This window comes from Podarcis raffonei, chromosome 4 (genome assembly GCF_027172205.1).
Source record: "Podarcis raffonei isolate rPodRaf1 chromosome 4, rPodRaf1.pri, whole genome shotgun sequence".
Taxonomy (NCBI): domain Eukaryota; kingdom Metazoa; phylum Chordata; class Lepidosauria; order Squamata; family Lacertidae; genus Podarcis; species Podarcis raffonei.
Genome location: NC_070605.1, coordinates 13702777 through 13722457, shown reverse-complemented (window position 1 = coordinate 13722457; position 19681 = coordinate 13702777). Strand labels below are relative to the sequence as shown.

General features: G+C 43.5%; 1 protein-coding gene across 1 annotated transcript in view; it reads left to right on the top strand.

Annotated features, from left to right (window-relative positions):
* Window positions 1-19681, top strand: part of PRCP (prolylcarboxypeptidase) — a 31600-nt gene that overhangs the window by 5439 nt on the left and 6480 nt on the right. The window contains exons 2-6 of the mRNA XM_053385468.1: window positions 13897-14037; window positions 15303-15404; window positions 16146-16327; window positions 17380-17537; window positions 18935-19107. Of these exons, the coding sequence (XP_053241443.1) occupies window positions 13897-14037; window positions 15303-15404; window positions 16146-16327; window positions 17380-17537; window positions 18935-19107 (756 nt within the window). The remainder of the gene's footprint in view (window positions 1-13896; window positions 14038-15302; window positions 15405-16145; window positions 16328-17379; window positions 17538-18934; window positions 19108-19681) is intronic.

Here is a 19681-nt window from a genome sequence, read left to right as displayed (position 1 = left end):
ACTCTCCTCTTACTTTTCAGAGTCATTGCCTCCATCATACACCAGTTGAAAGAGGTGTCCGATTCTCTCTATCATGTTCTTAAAATAAGTGATTGTCTCTTAGAGGTTGCTAGCCAGCATTGCTCATATGAGTCCTTTTGGGCAGATGTTTGCATAGTGAGGATGCAGTGAGGGACAAAAGAAACTGTGAGTGAAACAATAGGCCTTTGAACAATAGTCCTCGGAAATAGTGGAAGTAGTTGCTTGTGTTTTCTCAGTGAAACTTTATTTTTATGCACTTAATCTGTAGGTCAGACTGCAGACATGACTCTTTAAGGATGTCTGTAATTGAAGAGTTTCCTTTTCATAATTTCCAGCTTTTTCCTTCACTGCAGTGCTTAATGCAGCAACGAGGGCTTAGATATGTGCATTCCCCCACTTCATCAACCCCTCCCTTCACACATTCTCACACAAAAAGATTAGCATGGCAGGATCCCTTATACCCGGTGGAGGAAAACCTGTGGCTTTTCAGATGTAGGTGGTCCTTGACCATTGGCCATGCTGACTGGGACTGGTGGGAGTTGTAGTCCGAAACATCTGGAAGGTCACAGCTTCCCCATCATCTTTCTCTTTGGCAGACATTTGAGTTCTTGCTAGTTGTCAGCTGTACTATGATACTTGCACCCCACTTTTCTCCCTCTAAACCAGGCTTCCTCAACTTCAGCCCTCCAGATGTTTTAGGCCTACAGCTCCCATGATCCCTAGCTAGCAGGACCAGTGGTCAGGGATGATAAGAATTGTAGTCTCAAATCATCTGGAGGGCTGAGGTTGAGGAAGCCTGCTCTAAACAATTGGTGGTTAACATAAGATCACCCTAACTTTATTCTTGCAGCTGAGGAAGTGACATACACAGGCCTTCCCAGTGAGCTACATGGATGGACATGCGTTCAAACTCCCCATTCTTCCATGTCCAATATCTTATTTTTGTTAGAATGGTGTTATCTTTCCTTTTCCATTCCAAAGCACTTTGAAGGTGGTTACAGCATCAATAAAGCAATACAGTAAACATCCAAAACTACACATTGCTACATAGCAAACCATTTAATTATCTAAGCTAAAGGCCCAGATAAATAAATTTGTCTATTGGTTGATGAAGCACCATCAAAGAAAGTTCAATTGCGTTAGGGCGTTCTCAAATCCAGGTGCCATAATGGAGAATCCTCTCCTGCATACCCATCAGCTGCACTTCTGCTAGTGGTGAGATAGAACAAACTACCCCTCTTTTCATTTCTCTCCCATCTGAGTAGACAGGTAGAATCCTCCAGCTGAAGATAATGTGTTCCCTAGTTAAGAACCCATGAAGCTGGTGCATCAGCAGACAATTGCAGGATCATAATTTTTTTGATTATAACCAAATTTTTATTACGACTAATGATCCTCAGCATCACTGGCATGCAAGATAATAATAATATATTTCTAGTGGGAAGTTGACCCCCCCCCCCGCAAAAACATATTTTCCCTGGTATTCCCCTGTGGCTTGATCTGCTCAGCTGACTTGTGAATTTGTATCGGTTGCTTTTCTTTCAAGCATTTCATGGTGTCCCATTTTGGCTTGCCTAGGATAGACCTGTGGAGAAAGGAGCTGTCTTCTTACCGCTGGGTTTTACTACATAGCCTTCATAATCATAGTATAAGTGCCTCACAGGGCAGAGAATGCAAGCCTTCATTTAAAACAACTGTAGCTTCAAGCAAGCTATACTGTGTAAGATTACAGGTCTTGGGCAATCACTCTACGTTGCTTTCTAGTTGAGGTTCAGACAGGTACATAATCACCTTTCCAAAAGCCACAAGGGCTAGAATCTGTTAACTTTTGGGGAGCCAAGCAAACTTTTGAAGGATCAAGATTGTGAAATATAGTCGTACCTTGGTTCTCGAATGCTTTGGTACTTGGACGTTTTGGCTCCCAAGCGCCGCAAACCCGGCAGCTTCCAATTGAGTGCAGGAAGTTCCTGCAGCCAATCGGAAGTCATGCCTTGGTTTTTGAACTGTTTTGGGAGTCGAACGGACTCCTGGAATGGATTAAGTGTAGGAATCAAGCAACGAAGTGCAACGAAGGTACGACTGTAAACTCTGTAGGGCAAAAGTATGTGTCTGGGCACTCAACACATAAGTGTGTCACTAATGTGACTGACAAGCTAGTGCTTTGAAAACACGTCCTTTAAGTGCATCTCTTAAAAGAGCAAAGGTTGACTGCAACTTCCTACTGAATGTATGCTTGGAAGCAAGCCCATGTTGGTTATTGTATAACTTGTGGAATGGCCTCCCAATAGTGAAGAAGTCACAATATGGGCAAGTTAACTGTTGTTGTTTAGTCGTGTCCGACTCTTCGTGACCCCATGGACCAGAGAACGCCAGGCACCTCTGTCCTCCACTGCCTCCCGCAGTTTGGTCAAACTCATGCTGGTAACCTCGAAAACACTATCCAACCATCTCGTCCTCTGTCGCCCCCTTCTCCTTGTGCCCTCCATCTTTCCCAACATCAGGGTCTTTTCCAGGGAGTCTTCTCTTCTCACGAGGTGGCCAAAGTACTGGAGCCTCAGCTTCACAATCTGTCCTTCCAGTGAACACTCAGGGCTGATTTCCATCAGAATGGAGAGGTTTGATCTTCTTGCAGTCCATGGGACTCTCAAGAGTCTCCTCCAGCACCATAATTCAAAAGCATCAATTCTTCGGCGATCAGCCTTCTTTATGGTCCAGCTCTCACTTCCATACATCACTACTGGGAAAACCATAGCTTTAACTATACGAACCTTTGTTGGCAAGGTGATGTCTCTACTTCTCAAGATGCTGTCTAGGCCTGTCATTGCCCTTCTCCCAAGAAGCAGGCGTCTTTTAATTTCGTGACTGCTGTCACCATCTGCAGTGATCATGGAGCCCAGGAAGGTAAAATCTCTCACTGCCTCCATTTCTTCCCCTTCTATTTGCCAGGAGGTGATGGGACCAGTGGCCATGATCTTTGTTTTTTTGATGTTGAGCTTCAGACCATATTTTGCGCTCTCCTCTTTCACCCTCATTAAAAGGTTCTTTAATTCCTCCTCACTTTCTGCCATCAAGGTTGTGTCATCTGCATATCTGAGGTTGTTGATATTTCTTCCGGCAATCTTAATTCCGGCTAGGGATTCATCCAGCCCAGCCTTTCGCATGATGAATTCTGCATATAAGTTAAATAAGCAGGGAGACAAAATACAGCCTTGTCGTACTCCCTTTCCAATTTTGAACCAATCAGTTGTTCCATATCCAGTTCTAACTGTAGCTTCTTGTCCCATATAGAGATTTCTCAGGAGACAGATGAGGTGATCAGGCACTCCCATTTCTTTAAGAACTTGCCATAGTTTGCCGTGGTCGACACAGTCAAAGGCTTTTGCATAGTCAATGAAGCAGAAGTAGATGTCTTTCTGGAACTCTCTAGCTTTCTCCATAATCCAGCGCATGTTTGCAATTTGGTCTCTGGTTCCTCTGCCTCTTCTAAATCCAGCTTGCACTTCTGGGAGTTCTCGGTCCACATACTGCTTGAGCCTTCCTTGTAGAATTTTAAGCATAACCTTGCTAGCGTGTGAAATGAGTGCAATTGTGCGGTAGTTGGAGCACTCTTTTGCACTGCCCTTCTTTGGGACTGGGATGTAGACTGATCTTCTCCAATCTTCTGGCCACTGCTGAGTTTTCCAAACTTGCTGGCATATTGAGTGTAGCACCTTAACAGCATCATCTTTTAAAATTTTAAATAGTTCAGCTGGAATACCATCACTTCCACTGGCCTTGTTATTTGCAGTGCTTTCTAAGGCCCATTTGACTTCACTCTCCAGGATGTCTGGCTCAAGGTCAGCAACTACACTACCTGGGGTATACGAGACATCCATTTCTTTCTGGTATAATTCCTCTGTGTATTCTTGCCACCTCTTCTTGATGTCTTCTGCTTCTGTTAGGTCCTTTCCACTTTTGTCCTTTATTATGGAAATCTTTGTACGAAATGTTCCTTTCATATCTCCAATTTTCTTGAACAGATCTCTGGTTCTTCCCATTCTATTGCTTTCCTCTATTTCTTTGCATTGCTCGTTTAAGAAGGTCTTCTTGTCTCTCCTTGCTATTCTTTGGAAATCTGCATTCAATTTCCTGTATCTATCACTATCTCCCTCGCATTTTGCTTGCCTTCTTTCCCCCGCTATTTGTAAGGCCTCATTGGACAGCCACTTTGCTTTCTTGCATTTCCTTTTCATTGGGATGGTTTTCGTTGCTGCCTCCTGTATAATGTTACGAGCCTCCATCCATAGTTCTTCAGGCACTCTGTCCACCAAATCTAAATCCTTAAACCTGTTCCTCACTTCCACTGTGTATTCATAAGGGATTTGACTTAGATTGTATCTTACCGGCCCAGTGGTTTTTCCTACTTACTTCAGTTTAAGCTTGAATTTTGCTATAAGAAGCTGATGATCTGAGCCACAGTCAGCTCCAGGTCTTGTTTTTGCTAACTGTATAGAGCTTCTCCATCTTTGGCTGCAGAGAATATAATCAATCTGATTTCGATGCTGCCCATCTGGTGATGTCCATGTGTAGAGTCGTCTCTTGTGTTGTTGGAAAAGCGTGTTTGTGATGACCAGCTTGTTCTCTTGACAGAACTCTATTAGCCTTTGCCCTGCTTCGTTTTGATCTCCAAGGCCAAACTTGCCAGTTGTTCCTTTTATCTCTTGACTCCCTACTTTAGCATTCCAATCCCCTATAATGAGAAGAACATCCTTCTTTGGTGTCACTTCTATAAGGTGTTGTAAGTCTTCATAGAATTGGTCTATTTCAGTTTCTTCAGCACCAGTAGTTGGTGCATAAACTTGGATTACTGTGATGTTAAAAGGTCTGCCTTGGATTCGTATCGAGATCATTCTATCATTTTTGAGATTGCATCCCAGTACAGCTTTCGCCACTCTTTTGTTGACTATGAGGGCCACTCCATTTCTTTTACGAGTTTCTTGCCCACAGTAGTAGATATGATGGTCATCCGAACTGAATTCACCCATTCCCATCCATTTTAGTTCACTGATGCCCAGGATGTCAATATTTATTCTTGCCACCTCATTTTTGACCACCTCCAACTTACCCAGGTTCATGGTTCTTACATTCCAGGTTCCTATGCAATATTTTTCTTTACAGCATTGGACTTTCCTTTCGCTTCCAGGCATATCCGCAACTGAGCGTCCTTTCGGCTTTGGCCCAGCCGCTTCATCAGCTCTGGATCTACTTGTACTTGCCCTCCGCTCTTCCCCAGTAGCATGTTGGACGCCTTCCGACCTGAGGGGCTCATCTTCCAGCGTCATAACTTTTATATGCCTGTTGTCTTCATGGATCACTGCCCCCTTCATGGATCACTGCCTTGCCGTGGCGAAGGGGCTTGAAGAACTCAGAGAAGCTATGAACTATGCCGAGCAGGGCACTCAAGATAAACAGGTCATAGTGGAGAGTTTTGACCAAACGTGATCCACCTGGAGGAGGAACTGGCAAGCCACTCCAGTATCCCTGCCAAGAAAACTCCATGGACAAAGACAGCAAGTTAACTAGTGGTATTTTATTTTTATTTTTATTTTTTTGGAAAAAAAGTTTATTGAAGTTTTCACAATACAATAAAAGAAACAAACTAATCTACAGGAAAAATAGAAAAGAAAGAAAAGAAAGAAAGAAGGAACAGATAAAGAAACTACAAGATCCTCCCTCATCACTGTATCTTAACTTTCATCCTCTACAGAGGAAGGTGTGCCCTCCTAGCTCTACCTGGGCTCATTCCACTCTTATGCAGTGGTATTTTAGTAAGTAAAGGGTCAAAACAGCAAGTAGCATTTTAGGATAATTAACAGGGTAAGAGTAGCAATGGAGGGGGAGCTTTGCTGTTCTTTCCTCTACTGTAGTTCCGAGGGAAGCCCCCCTCTGAAGCTGGAATGGGGAGGAAATCCTGCCACCCATTGGTGCCAATACAGGGATGCATATGTCTATTTCAGCCCTAATCATGTCTACTTTGACCCTAATTCAACATGAGCTGAACTCCTTACTGGAATTATTTCAGTCAGCTTTCATATCCATATACCGAATTAGGATTGTTTCTGTCTGGTTTATATAATATAGGATTATCTATCCTTATTATCCTATCCTTATTTAGCACCTGACATTCCAAGAGCAGGCTGTCATATCACATTGACTAAGCAATACCTTCTTAACAATGGAGTATCAGGGTTGCTTAAATGTTGTGGAGCCCTAAAACTCATTAGAATGGAAAGGTGTGACTAGTAGTGGCTTTCCACCACACCCAAGGATGGAACTCCCGAAGACACCCATTTTCAGTTTGGTTGGAACTGCCCTATGAATCTGACTCTAGGAAGAGCTGCCCTTGTAGATATATCCTACTAGATAATAGCTTCTTTGGGTGGCAGAACTAAAAACAACATTAAAGGATAGTAAACTTTTTGAATGTACATTGTCAAATGTTGAAATCAAACTGCACAAAAGCAAAATTTAGCCGGTGTTTGAAACTCCCATTGTCCTAGGCACATTTTGCGACAGGGAATTTCATTAGTGCGAGCAGTTTCTGAGCTCAAAAACAGCTCACATTAGTGAAATGCGCCTAGAACAAAGGGATCTTTGAATGCTGGTTGTGTGTACCAGGCTGTCACAGGAAGCGGTGTAGGAGTTCAGACACCTATTTTGAGGAGAGGAAGGCAAACATATTGTTTCTTAAGAAATTAATGATGTGAGGTCGCATCTTTTGACACGGCTGTGTAAAGAAGCTGTAACCTGAATAAAGTGAAAGCTTGTGGTTTGTAGAACATGATATGGAAGTGTACATTGTGTTCCTCTGTGGAACATCTACTTGGACTTCTTGTTCAGAACAACAGCATGTATTTATTAGCAAGCTCCTGGCCTATTGTTTATCTTTGAATGCACCTCTGTATTTTTCTATGTAAAATGATGATCGTGTTAGGGTTGGCAGGAGGCTCCCACTTTGGATGAAACGAGTGCCTCTATAGACTTAGGCAGGCTTGATCATGTTTACGGCAGTCGTTGCAGCACTCATCTCGCTTTATTGGCCGAGGGAGCCAGCGTACAGCTTCTGGGTCATGTGGCCAGCATGACTAAGCCGCTTCTGGCGAACCAGAGCAGCGCACGGAAACGCCGTTTACCTTCCCGCTGGAGCGGTACCTATTTATCTACTTGCACTTTGAGGTGCTTTTGAACTGCTAGGTTGGCAGGAGCAGGGACCAAGCAACGGGAGCTCACCCCATCGCAGGGATTTGAACCGCCGACCTTCTGATCGGCAAGTCCTAGGCTCTGTGGTTTAACCCACAGCACCACCCATGTTTAGGTTATAATAGCCTTTAAAGTCAAGATCTTAATGCCAGTGCTGTAATACTATGCAATAATTGACCTTGGGAGTATTAAGTGATGTGCTTCATGAAATACTGAATTATATACAGTGGAACCTCGGTTGTTGGAACACTTCGGAAGCCGAACAATTTGGAACCTGAACACTGACAATCCAGAAGTGAATGCTTCCATATCTGAACATGCCTCGAAAGCCGAACGGCTTCCTAGGCACGTTTCTCCATTTATTTATTTTTTAAAATGTCAATCAGCAATCGTCAGACGTTTTGGAAGTCAAACGGTCTTCAGCAATGGATTGCGTTCGACAACCGAGGTTCCACTTTAGTAAAAAAAAAAATCAGGCAGGTGCAGGGATGGCTGCATTTGTAATTAAAATACAAGTGATCCCAAGCAAACGGAAACCAGTATCAAACTCTCATTGAAAAACATCCTTGGTTAATCAAAATTTTAGGATGGAAAGAGTTGGTATATTGTAAGAGTTGTTTAAAAATAGTCATGTATTGTGAACAAATCACTGGGGGATTTATTTGACAATAGAAGTCTTTATTGTCCTGTAGGGTCAAAGGACTTTGTAGAAGTTCCTATTGGACTTCCCTCTTCCCACTGCCATCTGGGTATCTTTATCAGTGGATTGTGTGCCAAGAGCTCTGCATGACTTCATCAAAGCATTGGAACTGATAAAGCAGCAAAATTATACCATAAAACTAGCAAAAGTAATTTTCCTGTCTTCTAATTCACTCTTTTCTCTCATATCACCTTATCTCACTAAAATTAAATTATGTAGGTAAGTGACATCAGTGGCAGACTCCTGTAAAAGAAAAAGAAAGGTGTTTTAGTTTTACTTAATTATTTTTGGGAAGTGACATATTCTCAAGCCTTATCAGGGCACAAAGAGTTTGATGAAGGTCACTCAGCTGCTAATGAGTCTTGCATCTTCTTCACCTGGCACATGATCTCAGTTCAACTGAAGCCTTCTGTTCCTCATGTTCCACGAAGGGGTCAAGGTAGACATGGGATTTTCTGCCCTTAAAGCTTATAGCAGGCTTCCTCAACCTTGGCCCGCCAGATGTTTTGAGACTACAATTCCCATCATCCCTGACCACTGGTCCTGCTAGCCTAGGGATCATGGGAGTTGTAGGCCAAAAACATCTGGAGGGCTGAGGTTGAGGAAGCCTGGCTTATAGCATCCAAGCCTGCTTAAACCATGAGCCACAGGCTTATAATGACCAAAGTCTGCTTCTGTTCCACAGCTTCTGGCATGATCACTTTAGTCATGCACACAGATTCACACCCTGAAATGAGCTAATAACATACTCTGAGTGGCGGTAGCTGTCCAGGATTTGGGGCAGAAGTTTTCCCATCCCTTGCTACCTGATACTTTCAATTCCTGTGTTGAGTGTCTGGAGCACATGCTTGCTGATGAAAATAAATCAAGCCACAAAATCTAATTACTCAGCTATCTATATAAAAGTGCTCACATTTTATGGTCAGTTTTAAGGTTATATATATTCTGGGAATAAGTTTCAAGCGAACGTTAAGCTTGCAGTGTGTATTAAAGGGAAGTTATGATTGGGAAGATGCAGAGGGAAGCAAGAGTCAATTTGCATTTTGAATCCAATATAAACACCATGATGCAATATCTCCTTTTAAAAAAAACATAGACTGAAGATTATTTTTGGAAAAGCAGAAGTAGAGCAAAATTTCCAAAGGTGAAGAGGCTTACCAAAGGTGAAAAGGGAGGAGGAAATATGAATGTATTAGTTTTAGACAAGGATTTATTGAAAGATTGAATCATAGAATTGTCGAGTTGGAAGGGACCCTGAGGGTCATCTGGTCCTCAAGGGGCTGATCCTGTCTGATTGAGGCAGAGGTTTGACAAATCATGGTTTACAAAATGGGAAGGGTCCTGAAGAATTTATATTCCTCATCCCATGTTACCTATCCTTTGGACCAGATTCCCCCTCTTCCCCCAGTAGCTGTGACTTCACATGAGATGTATACAGACATAAATCTCAGCTCCCTTATAAATCTGAAATTGATGGGTTGGCAAACCAGCAAATATGGCAAATATGACAAATATGGTTTAGGCCAGGATTGGAATAGATAATCCCTTTGGGAGGATGGAGGGCACAGTCTCAAGGCTTGCTTCCATCTTTCAAATGATGGATTGTTGCCATATCTTCATACTGCCACACAGGATGTCAGAGATGCAGTTGAAATGGCATCTCTCAGCTGAGAAAATGTGGTGCCAGCATGAAGCATCTCCATGTATTGCAATAAAACATGGTGATTGACTTTGCATCAGTGCTTGGCAACTTTTTTTTATGGCCAGTGGGCACACTTGGCATTTTGGTAGATTGCTGTGGGTACCAGTCATGAAACAACTGCTGAGGGGCATGGCATAATACATGCATACCTTGAATAAAACAATTAAATCTTTTGAAACACTAGTTTCATTCCCCACAATATTCTTTTCACATGGTGCTTTGAAGCCTCTTGCTGACTCCTTTCTTTGTCAGCTTAACTATGAAGGTTGGTTCTGCCACGTGGTTATTCTGCACTCCTTAGTCACTGCAACAAGGGTGGATTGATTCCAAGTTCCTCCTCTACTGCACTGCCAGGGAGGGGTGGTAAGTTGTTCCTTGTCTTAGTTAGGGGAGGTAGGGACTTTTCTGTCTGTAGGTGGTTCTTACATAATAGAGAAGGGTGGTTGTATGTGTTTGTAGTTTATGTGGATACCTGAACATTGATCTTTTCCATTTCTTCAGTGAAAGGAAGCAAGCCTGGCCCATGTGTTGAGCACCCTCTTCATTGCATGCCTGGGCTGGGGAGCTTCTGCAGTTCTTTGAGTAAACCATTGTCCTCACCTGGGTGTGTGAGCTAAGATTTGGAGTGGTAGCTTGGAAAATCCTCTGCATGCGTTTCATGTTCCTCATGATGCTCAGTTGTTGTAGTCGTTTAGTCGTGTCCGACTCTTCATGACCCCATGGACCAGAGCACGCCAGGCACTCCTGTCTTCCACTGCCTCCCACAGTTTGGTCAAACTCATGTTGGTAGCTTTGAGAACACTGTCCAACCATCTCGTCCTCTGTCGTCCCCTTCTCCTTGTGCCCTCCATCTTTCCCAACATCAGGGTCTTTTCCAGGGAGTCTTCTCATGAGGTGGCCAAAGTATTGGAGCCTCAGCTTCACCTTCAGTACATCACTGATAAAGCAGAAGTTCTCCTGGGGTGAGGGGAATGCCTGTACAAAATAAGATTCTGAATAAAAACTACATGTGGAACAACCACCAGAATGGAATAAGTCTTCCCTTCAGTTAGTCATATTCTGTCTCTTCCATCCTTCCTTCTTGCCCCCCACTTCTGCTTTTTGAAACTTCCTGCTTTTACTTTAATGTGACTACAGTGACAAAGGTGTTGATCTTTCTTCAGTATCTGGGCCAGGAACTAAAGATGCTTTGTGAAGCTGCTTCCAGGCTGGCTTCCTTTTTTGTACGTGTTTTCACAATTTAACTTTCTCCTCCTTAGCTTTTAAAAACTGGCATGTGGTAAAACTCCACTGATCTAATTCTAGCAAAGGAGTTGCGACCATCTTAGTGTAGCAAATGGAAGCAGCTGTTTTGAGACACTTTGAAGAACTAACAAATAGCTTTCAGAATAAGGTTTGTTTCTTTGTTTCGCTAGTACCTGTGAGAGCTTGTGCCACATTATTTGCCTTTAGGGTGCCCTGGAACTATGTGTCACTTGATCCAATTTTGTTGCTGTGATGCAGAACGGACACAAATAAAGCAACCTTGCAAAGGTCTACCTAGTTAATACCCTGCTATAATGACGATGATGATCTGGTTGCCTCCAGGCTCTGAAATGTAACCTCCCCTTTCATCTTGCACTAATACTGTAGGCCATTAACAGGTAAAGATTCATCTATATGTATTGCATTTTATGTAGGTAACTTACTTTAGGACCAATGAGTGAAAGGCAATGAACAAGCTTTCTTGGTAGATCCACATTTGACGAGTCTTGTGTATAAGGACCTTTGTACCTTTGTAATAGTGTGTCTTGACTGACTTGCCCTGTAACTCTCGCTCACACATGTCTTTTCCCAACAAGCTATTGTAATGGGTTTGTGGGTACCCTGACCCCCTCTAGGTTCCTGGGGGCTAGGGTTTGATCAGTGCTTTGAGAATTAAGACGAGCTGACAGACATTTGATTCAGCAGTGTAAAAATGCTGGATCAACCCTAAACGCACTTCCTAGAGAGTAGTCCTATTGAACATAGTGAGACTTCTGAATTAATTTGTATAGGAATGCTATATTTAGCCTTGCCATGTACCTACTCCTGCCCTTCTTGATGTTAAAAAACTTTGATTACATATTTTTAAAAGTAATACTTCATTTAAAACTGAGATTTAAGAAGGTTTGGCTTGTTGACATGGGCTTGTAAGCTGCAGGAGGATATCCTGTGACTTCCGTGATTCTTTTTACAAGGAGACAATAATATAGACAGGATGTGCCCTGTTGCCCTCTACCGTGTCTTGCTTGGGACTAGTGTGAATTCTTAAAGCCTTTCCCCATGATCAGAAAACTGTACTAGTTACATTTGATCTATAGAGTGATATTCCTTTACGCTTGGATCCAGCACCAGCACCTAAATTGCAGTGTGTGAGAGTAATATCCTATTTTGCTCTGGCTTTTTAAAAAAAGCAAGGGATGAAAGTTCCAACATTAGCTTTGCTCCGCAGAGGGATAATATAGCCACCAAAGGAATGAAATTTAATAGATGAACAAAATGGAGTGTAGGGATTCCTTAAAGACTGTCTTATCTCCAGCATATCCAACCCATCACCACAATCTGCAGGGGAAGACAGCCTGCAGATACCATCTTGTCAAGGACTCTCCTTCCTTGGAGGTTTTTAAGCAGAGGTTTTATGGCCATCTATCATGGATGCTTTAGCTGAGATTACTGCATTGCAGGGGTTGGACTAGATGACCCTTGGGGGTCCCTTCCAGCCCTACAATTCTATGATTCTATACTGCAAATAGATTCCATTCACACAATGAACGTGTTTGTTGACAGGGAGAAAATTGTGGCCACTCTGCTTCTCTCTTGTGCTACTGCTGCCATGCTACTGGGAACTAAGCCATGGCTTGGCTTTATGTTGAATCTGAACCTAGGCTTGTGGTCTCACTCCAAGCGTAACCACATTCTGCAACCTAGGTTTGTTCTTTGCTTACCAAGAAAACAATTTGCATTGCTTCATTCAGTTTAAAACCTTTCGTTGAGCAGGGCTCTGGACTCCTGCCTCAGAAGTCCTGCCATTGCAGCACCACTGCTATTCTGTACAGTAAGCCCACAACTTACGCACAATTAACTTGTGTGTATTCAGCTTTACACGCCTGGCAAATAAATAAATAAATAAATAAATAAATAAATAGGTGGAAAGGGGGTGGGCAACCACAAAAAAAGACTTTGGCAACCCCACCTGTCATTGAACCCAATGTGTTTTAACTATACAGGATTTTGGCTTTAGGTGTAACCGCCGCGTTAAGGGGCCGGCTTACTGTACTGAAAAACTTCTCTGAGTATCTAGTACGGTTTAGTTTTGCTTATGTGAACATAGCCTAGAACTAAAAACAGTAGGATCCTCAAAGGTGAGCCACTTCTTCAGCACTGTTACTGTTTGTAGCCTTTCTTGAAACATATATGGACTCCTGCACAAAGCTTCAGATCGCATCTTTTGCTTTGACTGGAAGAAGGTTTTAGTTTATGCAACAGCTCCATCTACTGTCTTTCTCCCATCCCAATCTTCTTTGCTGAGTTTGTTTCCTTGAGTCTGTTTCTACTGTGATAGGTTCTGCATGTCTGAATAGCACATGAGCCAGTTGGTGTAGTGGTTACGGTGTCAGACTAAGACCAGGGAGACCAGGATTCAAATCCCCACTCAGCCATGAAGTTCACTGGGTAACCTAGGGCCAGTCACACTCTGCCTAACCTACTGGAGCCAGTGTGGTGTAGTGGTTAAGAGCGGTAGTCTTGTAATCTGGGGAACCGGGTTCGCATCTCTGCTCCTCCACATGCAGCTGCTGGGTGACCTTGGGCCAGTCATACTTCTTTGAAGTCTCTCAGCCCCACTCACCTCACAGAGTGTTTGTTGTAGGGGAGGAAGGGAAAGGAGAATGTTAGCCGCTTTGAGACTCCTGAAGGGGCGTGAAAGGCGGGATATCAAATCCAACTCCTCCTCCTCCTCCTCCTCCTCCTCCTCCTCCTCCTCCTTCTACTACCTCACAGGGTTATTTTCAGGATAAAATGAGAAGGAGAGCTATGTATGCCACCTTGAGCTCCTTGTGGGGGAAAGGTGCGGTATGAAATGTAATAAATAAATAGCTTGTGAATCTCATTACTCGGAGAGTTGCAGATAGAATGGTCTAAAATTAGGAAATTCCTTATTGATGAGTTTTACCTGCTTTCCATATCATGAGCTCCCTTCTGTCTGTTGCTGCAGATCGACCACTTTGGTTTTTCCGAAGATGGAACATTCAAGCAACGCTACCTCATTGCAGACCAGCACTGGAAGAGAAATATCGGGTCGATGCTCTTCTATACTGGCAATGAAGGAGATATCATTTGGTTTGCCAATAATACGGTAAGGGAGAGTCTAGGATTCTAGGTAGGAACTCTCTTGTCATTTATTATCTGTACAGCTCTTAGAAGACGGTTGGCATTCTGATTTCCTACATATATTTCAGGATTGCAGTATAATAATGGAAATGATCTTTGTCCCTGAGAGGGGGCAATGACAATAAAGATATTATTATTATTATTATTATTATTATTAAATGACTGGATAATCCCAGGAGCCAAAAATATCACATTTGCATTATTTAAATAACTTTGTTATAGATGACTTGGAAGTGGTGACAAATCTTGCTGCTGCAAAAATGTATAAAGCAAAAAACTGGAAAAAATACTGCTCCATCAGTTTCAGAATGGTAGAACAGAATATGTCTAACAGAACAATCCTAATTATAGGAAGCTGACAAAAGTTGCTTGAAATATGCCAGCGTAAATTTTGCTTATATCGCCCTTTTTGCCAGCTTATGCTCACCCTGGTTGCCAGGTCATGTGATTGATCTGAATGGAGTTAGGATCCAATGCAAGACACCCTGCCCAGTCCTGCTCACCCCCCTGGAATGTCCTCCCCCCCCCCAGGGTTTATGCCAGCATAATATCCACTGGTCTCAGCTCAGGCAGAGCTTACCCTGGCTGATCTGGGGCAAGGGAGTTAGCCTGGTATATTTCCAGCCAAGCTGGGATGTGGTACTTTTACCGGCATAGCCTTGGTGTGCTGGGCATTAACTAACTGAGCCAGAAATCTTCTGGATCTCAACTTGCTTGTCGTGACTGATATTGAGTTTGCTTTGCTCCCTAAATTAACATATTACAGAAGAGTAATCAGTAATATGAACTTTGAGACTAACAACCTAGTACCTGGTATTGCTCATGAATTCTGAGAACATGCCCCCCTCCCCCCCAAAACCCCCCTGTGCTTAAATTCAGGACAGTTTTCAAAGGCTCAGTTTTCATGTTGATTCAAAAGGGCATCTGAGTGTATCCAGACATAGGCAAAAGCTTGGTCCTTGATCTCAGGAACCATTATGCAAAATTTGGGTATCATATCTTAAGAGATTTCCAAATGCATAGTGAACAAACAACTTTACAAAATATATAGTAGATGAATTGGAATGATAAATTTCAGAATATACAACCTTACAACTCTTTTGATTTATAGTAATTATGTATGCATAGGATGTTCTATAACTTAAAATTATGTTTAAATGGTTTAGTGGTTGGCAGTTTGTAAATAGACAACATTTATTCTGCTGGGTTTTTCTCTTTACTTCCTTCCAGGGTCTTATGTGGAACATAGCGGAAGAGCTTGATGCCATATTGGTATTTGCTGAACACCGATACTATGGAGAGTCTCTGCCCTTTGGAAACAAATCATTCAGTGTAAGTAGCCCATTGCATTCAGGCTAGTCATTGGTTCAACAGAGAATTTAGAATTTTAGAGGACAACTAGAATGGGAGATACGGGTGTGGTAATAGAAAAAACCAATAAGCAATTTATATGTAAATAATAGAAAGCTCTGGAGCAATTGCAAAATGGTAATTTGAAGTATAGGGATAAGTTGTTTCAGCAAGGGTAGTCAGTTAAATACAGCTAAAACTCAGTGTCTTCCCTCATAGTCCTGCTACATTGGAGGTGACAGTCTTGCCGTGTGACATTTGCAAGGGTTCCTTTGGTAAAAGTAGACAGGGTTTCACCCACTGTCATAGCTTTACTATGGCATAATCCCTCCCACAACACACAATTTCTATGGCATAATCCCTCCCACAATGGCATAATTCCTATGGCATAATCCCTCCCACAACACACAATTTCAGGGTGCAGTTGTATCACATGTTCATATAGGTAGAGCTTGTGCTACCCAAAGTGGTTGGGAACATCCCAGACACAGTCCTGTTCCTTTGCAGTAGAAACCATGTGAGCTGCTGTGCAGTGAGTGGTCAATTCTGCTGCCTTGTGTGGATTCTTCTGTACCTTTTTGCTGAACTCCCACATCATTGTTTCAGGTGCTCTCTCCATTGAGCCATGTGAGAAATGAATAGCATTTTCACCTCCTGCATTGGGGTAGCAATGACTAAGAGTTTTCTGTTGTTAAATGCAATTGTCATGCAATCTTGTTTCAGGATGCCAAGCATCTGAATTACCTGTCTTCAGAACAAGCTCTGGCTGATTTTGCAGTGCTCATTCAACACCTGAAGCATACTATCCCTGGGACCCAGGACACTCCTGTCATTGCCATAGGGGGATCTTACGGAGGGATGCTTGCTGCCTGGTTTCGAATGAAATATCCTCATATAGTAATTGGGTGAGTGCGGTACCAAAAGAGTATCAAAAAATGATCTTGCCTGATAGGAAATTCTGCATATTTCAGAGAACCAGCTATCACTAACATACAAACATAACACATACTTAACCTGGAAGTTAATCCACGTTGAACCCAGTGGGGCTTGTTTCTGGGCAGACCTGCATAGGTTTGCTTGTAAGTCGAGCAGTGCCTACATGTGCAATAATTTCTATAATGCTTCTCTGTGCAAATATTTTTTTACTGCTCCAGAGGCGTAGGCAGGGGGGCGCGGTGGGTGTGGTCCTCTCCGGGTGTCATGACAAAATGGCAGGCGAGTGGGTGGCACACCTCACACCCGGCGGCAGCTGCTCTTCTGACCTGACGGCAGAGAGCAGCCCTCCCCAGCTGTGGCGAGGTGCACCCGGCTGCAGCAGCCCCATTGCTGGGTCATGTCTGACCCGGCTGCGGAGAGCAGGAGGAGAGTGAGCAGCAGCTTCCTTGCCCCTCTCCTACCCTGAACTGTGGCGCGTGGGAGGGCACCCTCCATGCCCCGCCCCCCTCGAGAGCACACCCGCCCTGGGCAACGCGCGCATATGCTTTGCCGCTGGACTCCTCATCGCTTATTCCTAAGTCACCTTGGCTGCTTTTGAGAAGGCAGGGCAGAACTGAATTAACAAAAGCTCCAGCCTTTTTCCCGCCTGGAAATTCACCACACCATCCTGCAGCTTAAGACACATTTTAATTTTGTCTCGTGACCTTTCTTCACTACCCTTTCTCCTTTTTTAAAAACAGTGCTGTTGCCACTGTCAAGTCCTCCCTTTTAAGATTGGCACAAGCAAGTCATGGGTTGCAACCCCCATGTTGAAGAACAACCAAGCAACAGCTCTGTGAGGAAGGCTATTAACTGAAGGGGGAAAGCTTACGAAAAACAAGCCAAGACTGAATGGCTTTGGGGGATGATTCAGTTGACTCACTGCTAGGGTTTGGATCCATGGCAAAAGCTCTTGTTACCACAAGTGCTCAGTTAGATCTCCTTATTCATTAATCTCCTCTTTTTCCCCCTTGGCTCACAGAGCTCTTGCGGCTTCAGCCCCCATCTGGCAGTTCGATAACCTGGTTCCCTGTGGCAGCTTCTATCGTATCGTAACCGAAGATTTCAAAAAGAGTGGGAACTGTTGCTCAGAAAGCATCAGGAACTCCTGGGCAGCCATTGACCGTCTTGCTTCCACAGGTAGGCAGCTCATGAAGAGACTCATCTAGAGCCTTCTCTAGGCCTTCGATCTCTGCTGTGATGTGCTCCTAGCAGTTCTATAAAGCCTGCCTGCCTTGGGGGTGGGGCCAACACCAAAGGGGGTCATCCCTTTGGAGGCAGCGCTTTGGTGGTGGAATGAGGGCGTGGACCAGCCTCCTTGTTGTAAGATTAATGTATTTAAGGGGTTTTCAGCATTAAGTGTGTTTTTTATTAGTTTGGAGAAATTGGTACAGTGGTGCCTCAGGTTAAGTGCTTAATTCGTTCTGGAGGTCCGTTCTTAACCTGAAACTGTTCTTAACCTGAAGCACCACTTTAGCTAATGGGGCCTCCTGCTGCTGCTGCCGCACTGCCGGAGCACAATTTCTGTTCTCATCCTGAAGCAAAGTTCTTAACCCGAGGTACTATTTCTGGGTTAGCGGTGTTTATAACCTGAAGCATATGTAACCCGAGGTACCACTGTTTTATGTATTTCATGCTTTTTTTATATTGCAACTTTAGGATGGGAACCACCCTGAGACCTATGGGTGTCGGGTGGTATACAGATTTAATAAACAACATCCAGGCTACCACTTCATTCACTCTCCAGAGATTGCACTTTCCTTTATTCCCTTCCTTCACACATACCTCACACATTATAATGACCAGGTACTTTCTTCCCAGCTTGGCTTTAAGAAGCACAAATGCTGGGGTTGGTGGGAGTTGTCATCCATAGCCTATTGGGGCACAGGTAGTATCCAGTAGATGCTCATGATGCTGCCCAAATATATTTCACACACATACTTTTTGCTTGTGTAATCCCTGTTGGAAGTGCCTATAGGATCTCACTCAGGGCTCTCCCGAAATGTTAAGAGCCTCCTTTCTGCACTCTTTGTACTGACAGTGGGGAGGAGCCATATCTAGGTGTTCAGAGGCTGCTCTATCTAGCACTCGGAGCTCACCTCACTAACCGTACTCGATGCCCTCCTTCAGGTTTTCTGCCTGGGTGAAATGTGCCCTTGAACCCGGGTAATGCCTCTTCCTTCCCTGAAGAGGGTTGTGTTGTGTGACTTTTGTATGGCTTGAATGTAACCTCCTGGAAAAAGCGTTGCATTTGTTCCCCTGCCCACTTTTTGTCTATGGCCTCACCCACCAATATTAGTCCAGCCCCCAGGAAGTTGGCAGTGAGGAAAGGTTTTCCCACTCAGTATAGAAGTTCAGTTGCCAACATCTCCAGTTTTTTAAAAAAAAGACTCCTGGATAGGAGAACTTGGAAAAGACCCCAAGAAGAGCCACTGCCCAGAGAGGAGAAACAACTGGACTAGAGGGAGCAATGGTTTGACTTGGCATAAGGCAGCTTAATATGTGTTAACTGAATCTCTGTATTTTCTCCTTTCTAGAGGAAGGCTTGCATTGGCTTTCAGGTACATTTCGCCTGTGTAGCCCACTGAAAACTGTGACAGATGCTGCTGCTTTCAAAGGATGGCTAAGTGAGACTTGGGTTAATTTGGCAATGGTTGACTACCCATATAAGGCTGACTTCTTGCAACCTCTCCCTGCCTGGCCTATTAAGGTAACTGAACAAAGGCATCTTTTCATTTGCTCCCCATCCCCGCTTTTAGCCAACACTTTTTAAAGACTCTAGGAGGTCAAACATGAATAAATAGCAGTGACACAAGATGCCCAAGCATTCCATAGTAAGAGAATTCTAAGCATAATTTGGTTGATTGCACAACCTCCAGATGATTTTCCTTTATTGATGAGGTTGTAGTTCAGTAATAACTGAACACTAAATGGATTTTTATTCTGCCTCTTGGCTCCACAGTGGTACTCCCAAGGTAGCAAATAATTTCAGTTAAAAACATCAATGTACAAAAGCAGCCAGCACATTAGGCATCAGACATAAATTGTGGCTTTCAGCATTGTGAGTTGTTTCTAAGCAATTGCTTTTAATTGATGCCTGAAGATAGAGGAGATGAATACTTTTTAAATAAGGGGGTTAGCAGAATTTCTAGAGCCAAGATGTGATGTAACCTAAGCAGGGAGAGGGGAACACCCCTGCCCAAACACACACACACACACACACACCACAGAAGAGCAAAAGGAGTGAGCTACAAGCTAGTAGTTGAAAGCAGTAGCTTTATTGT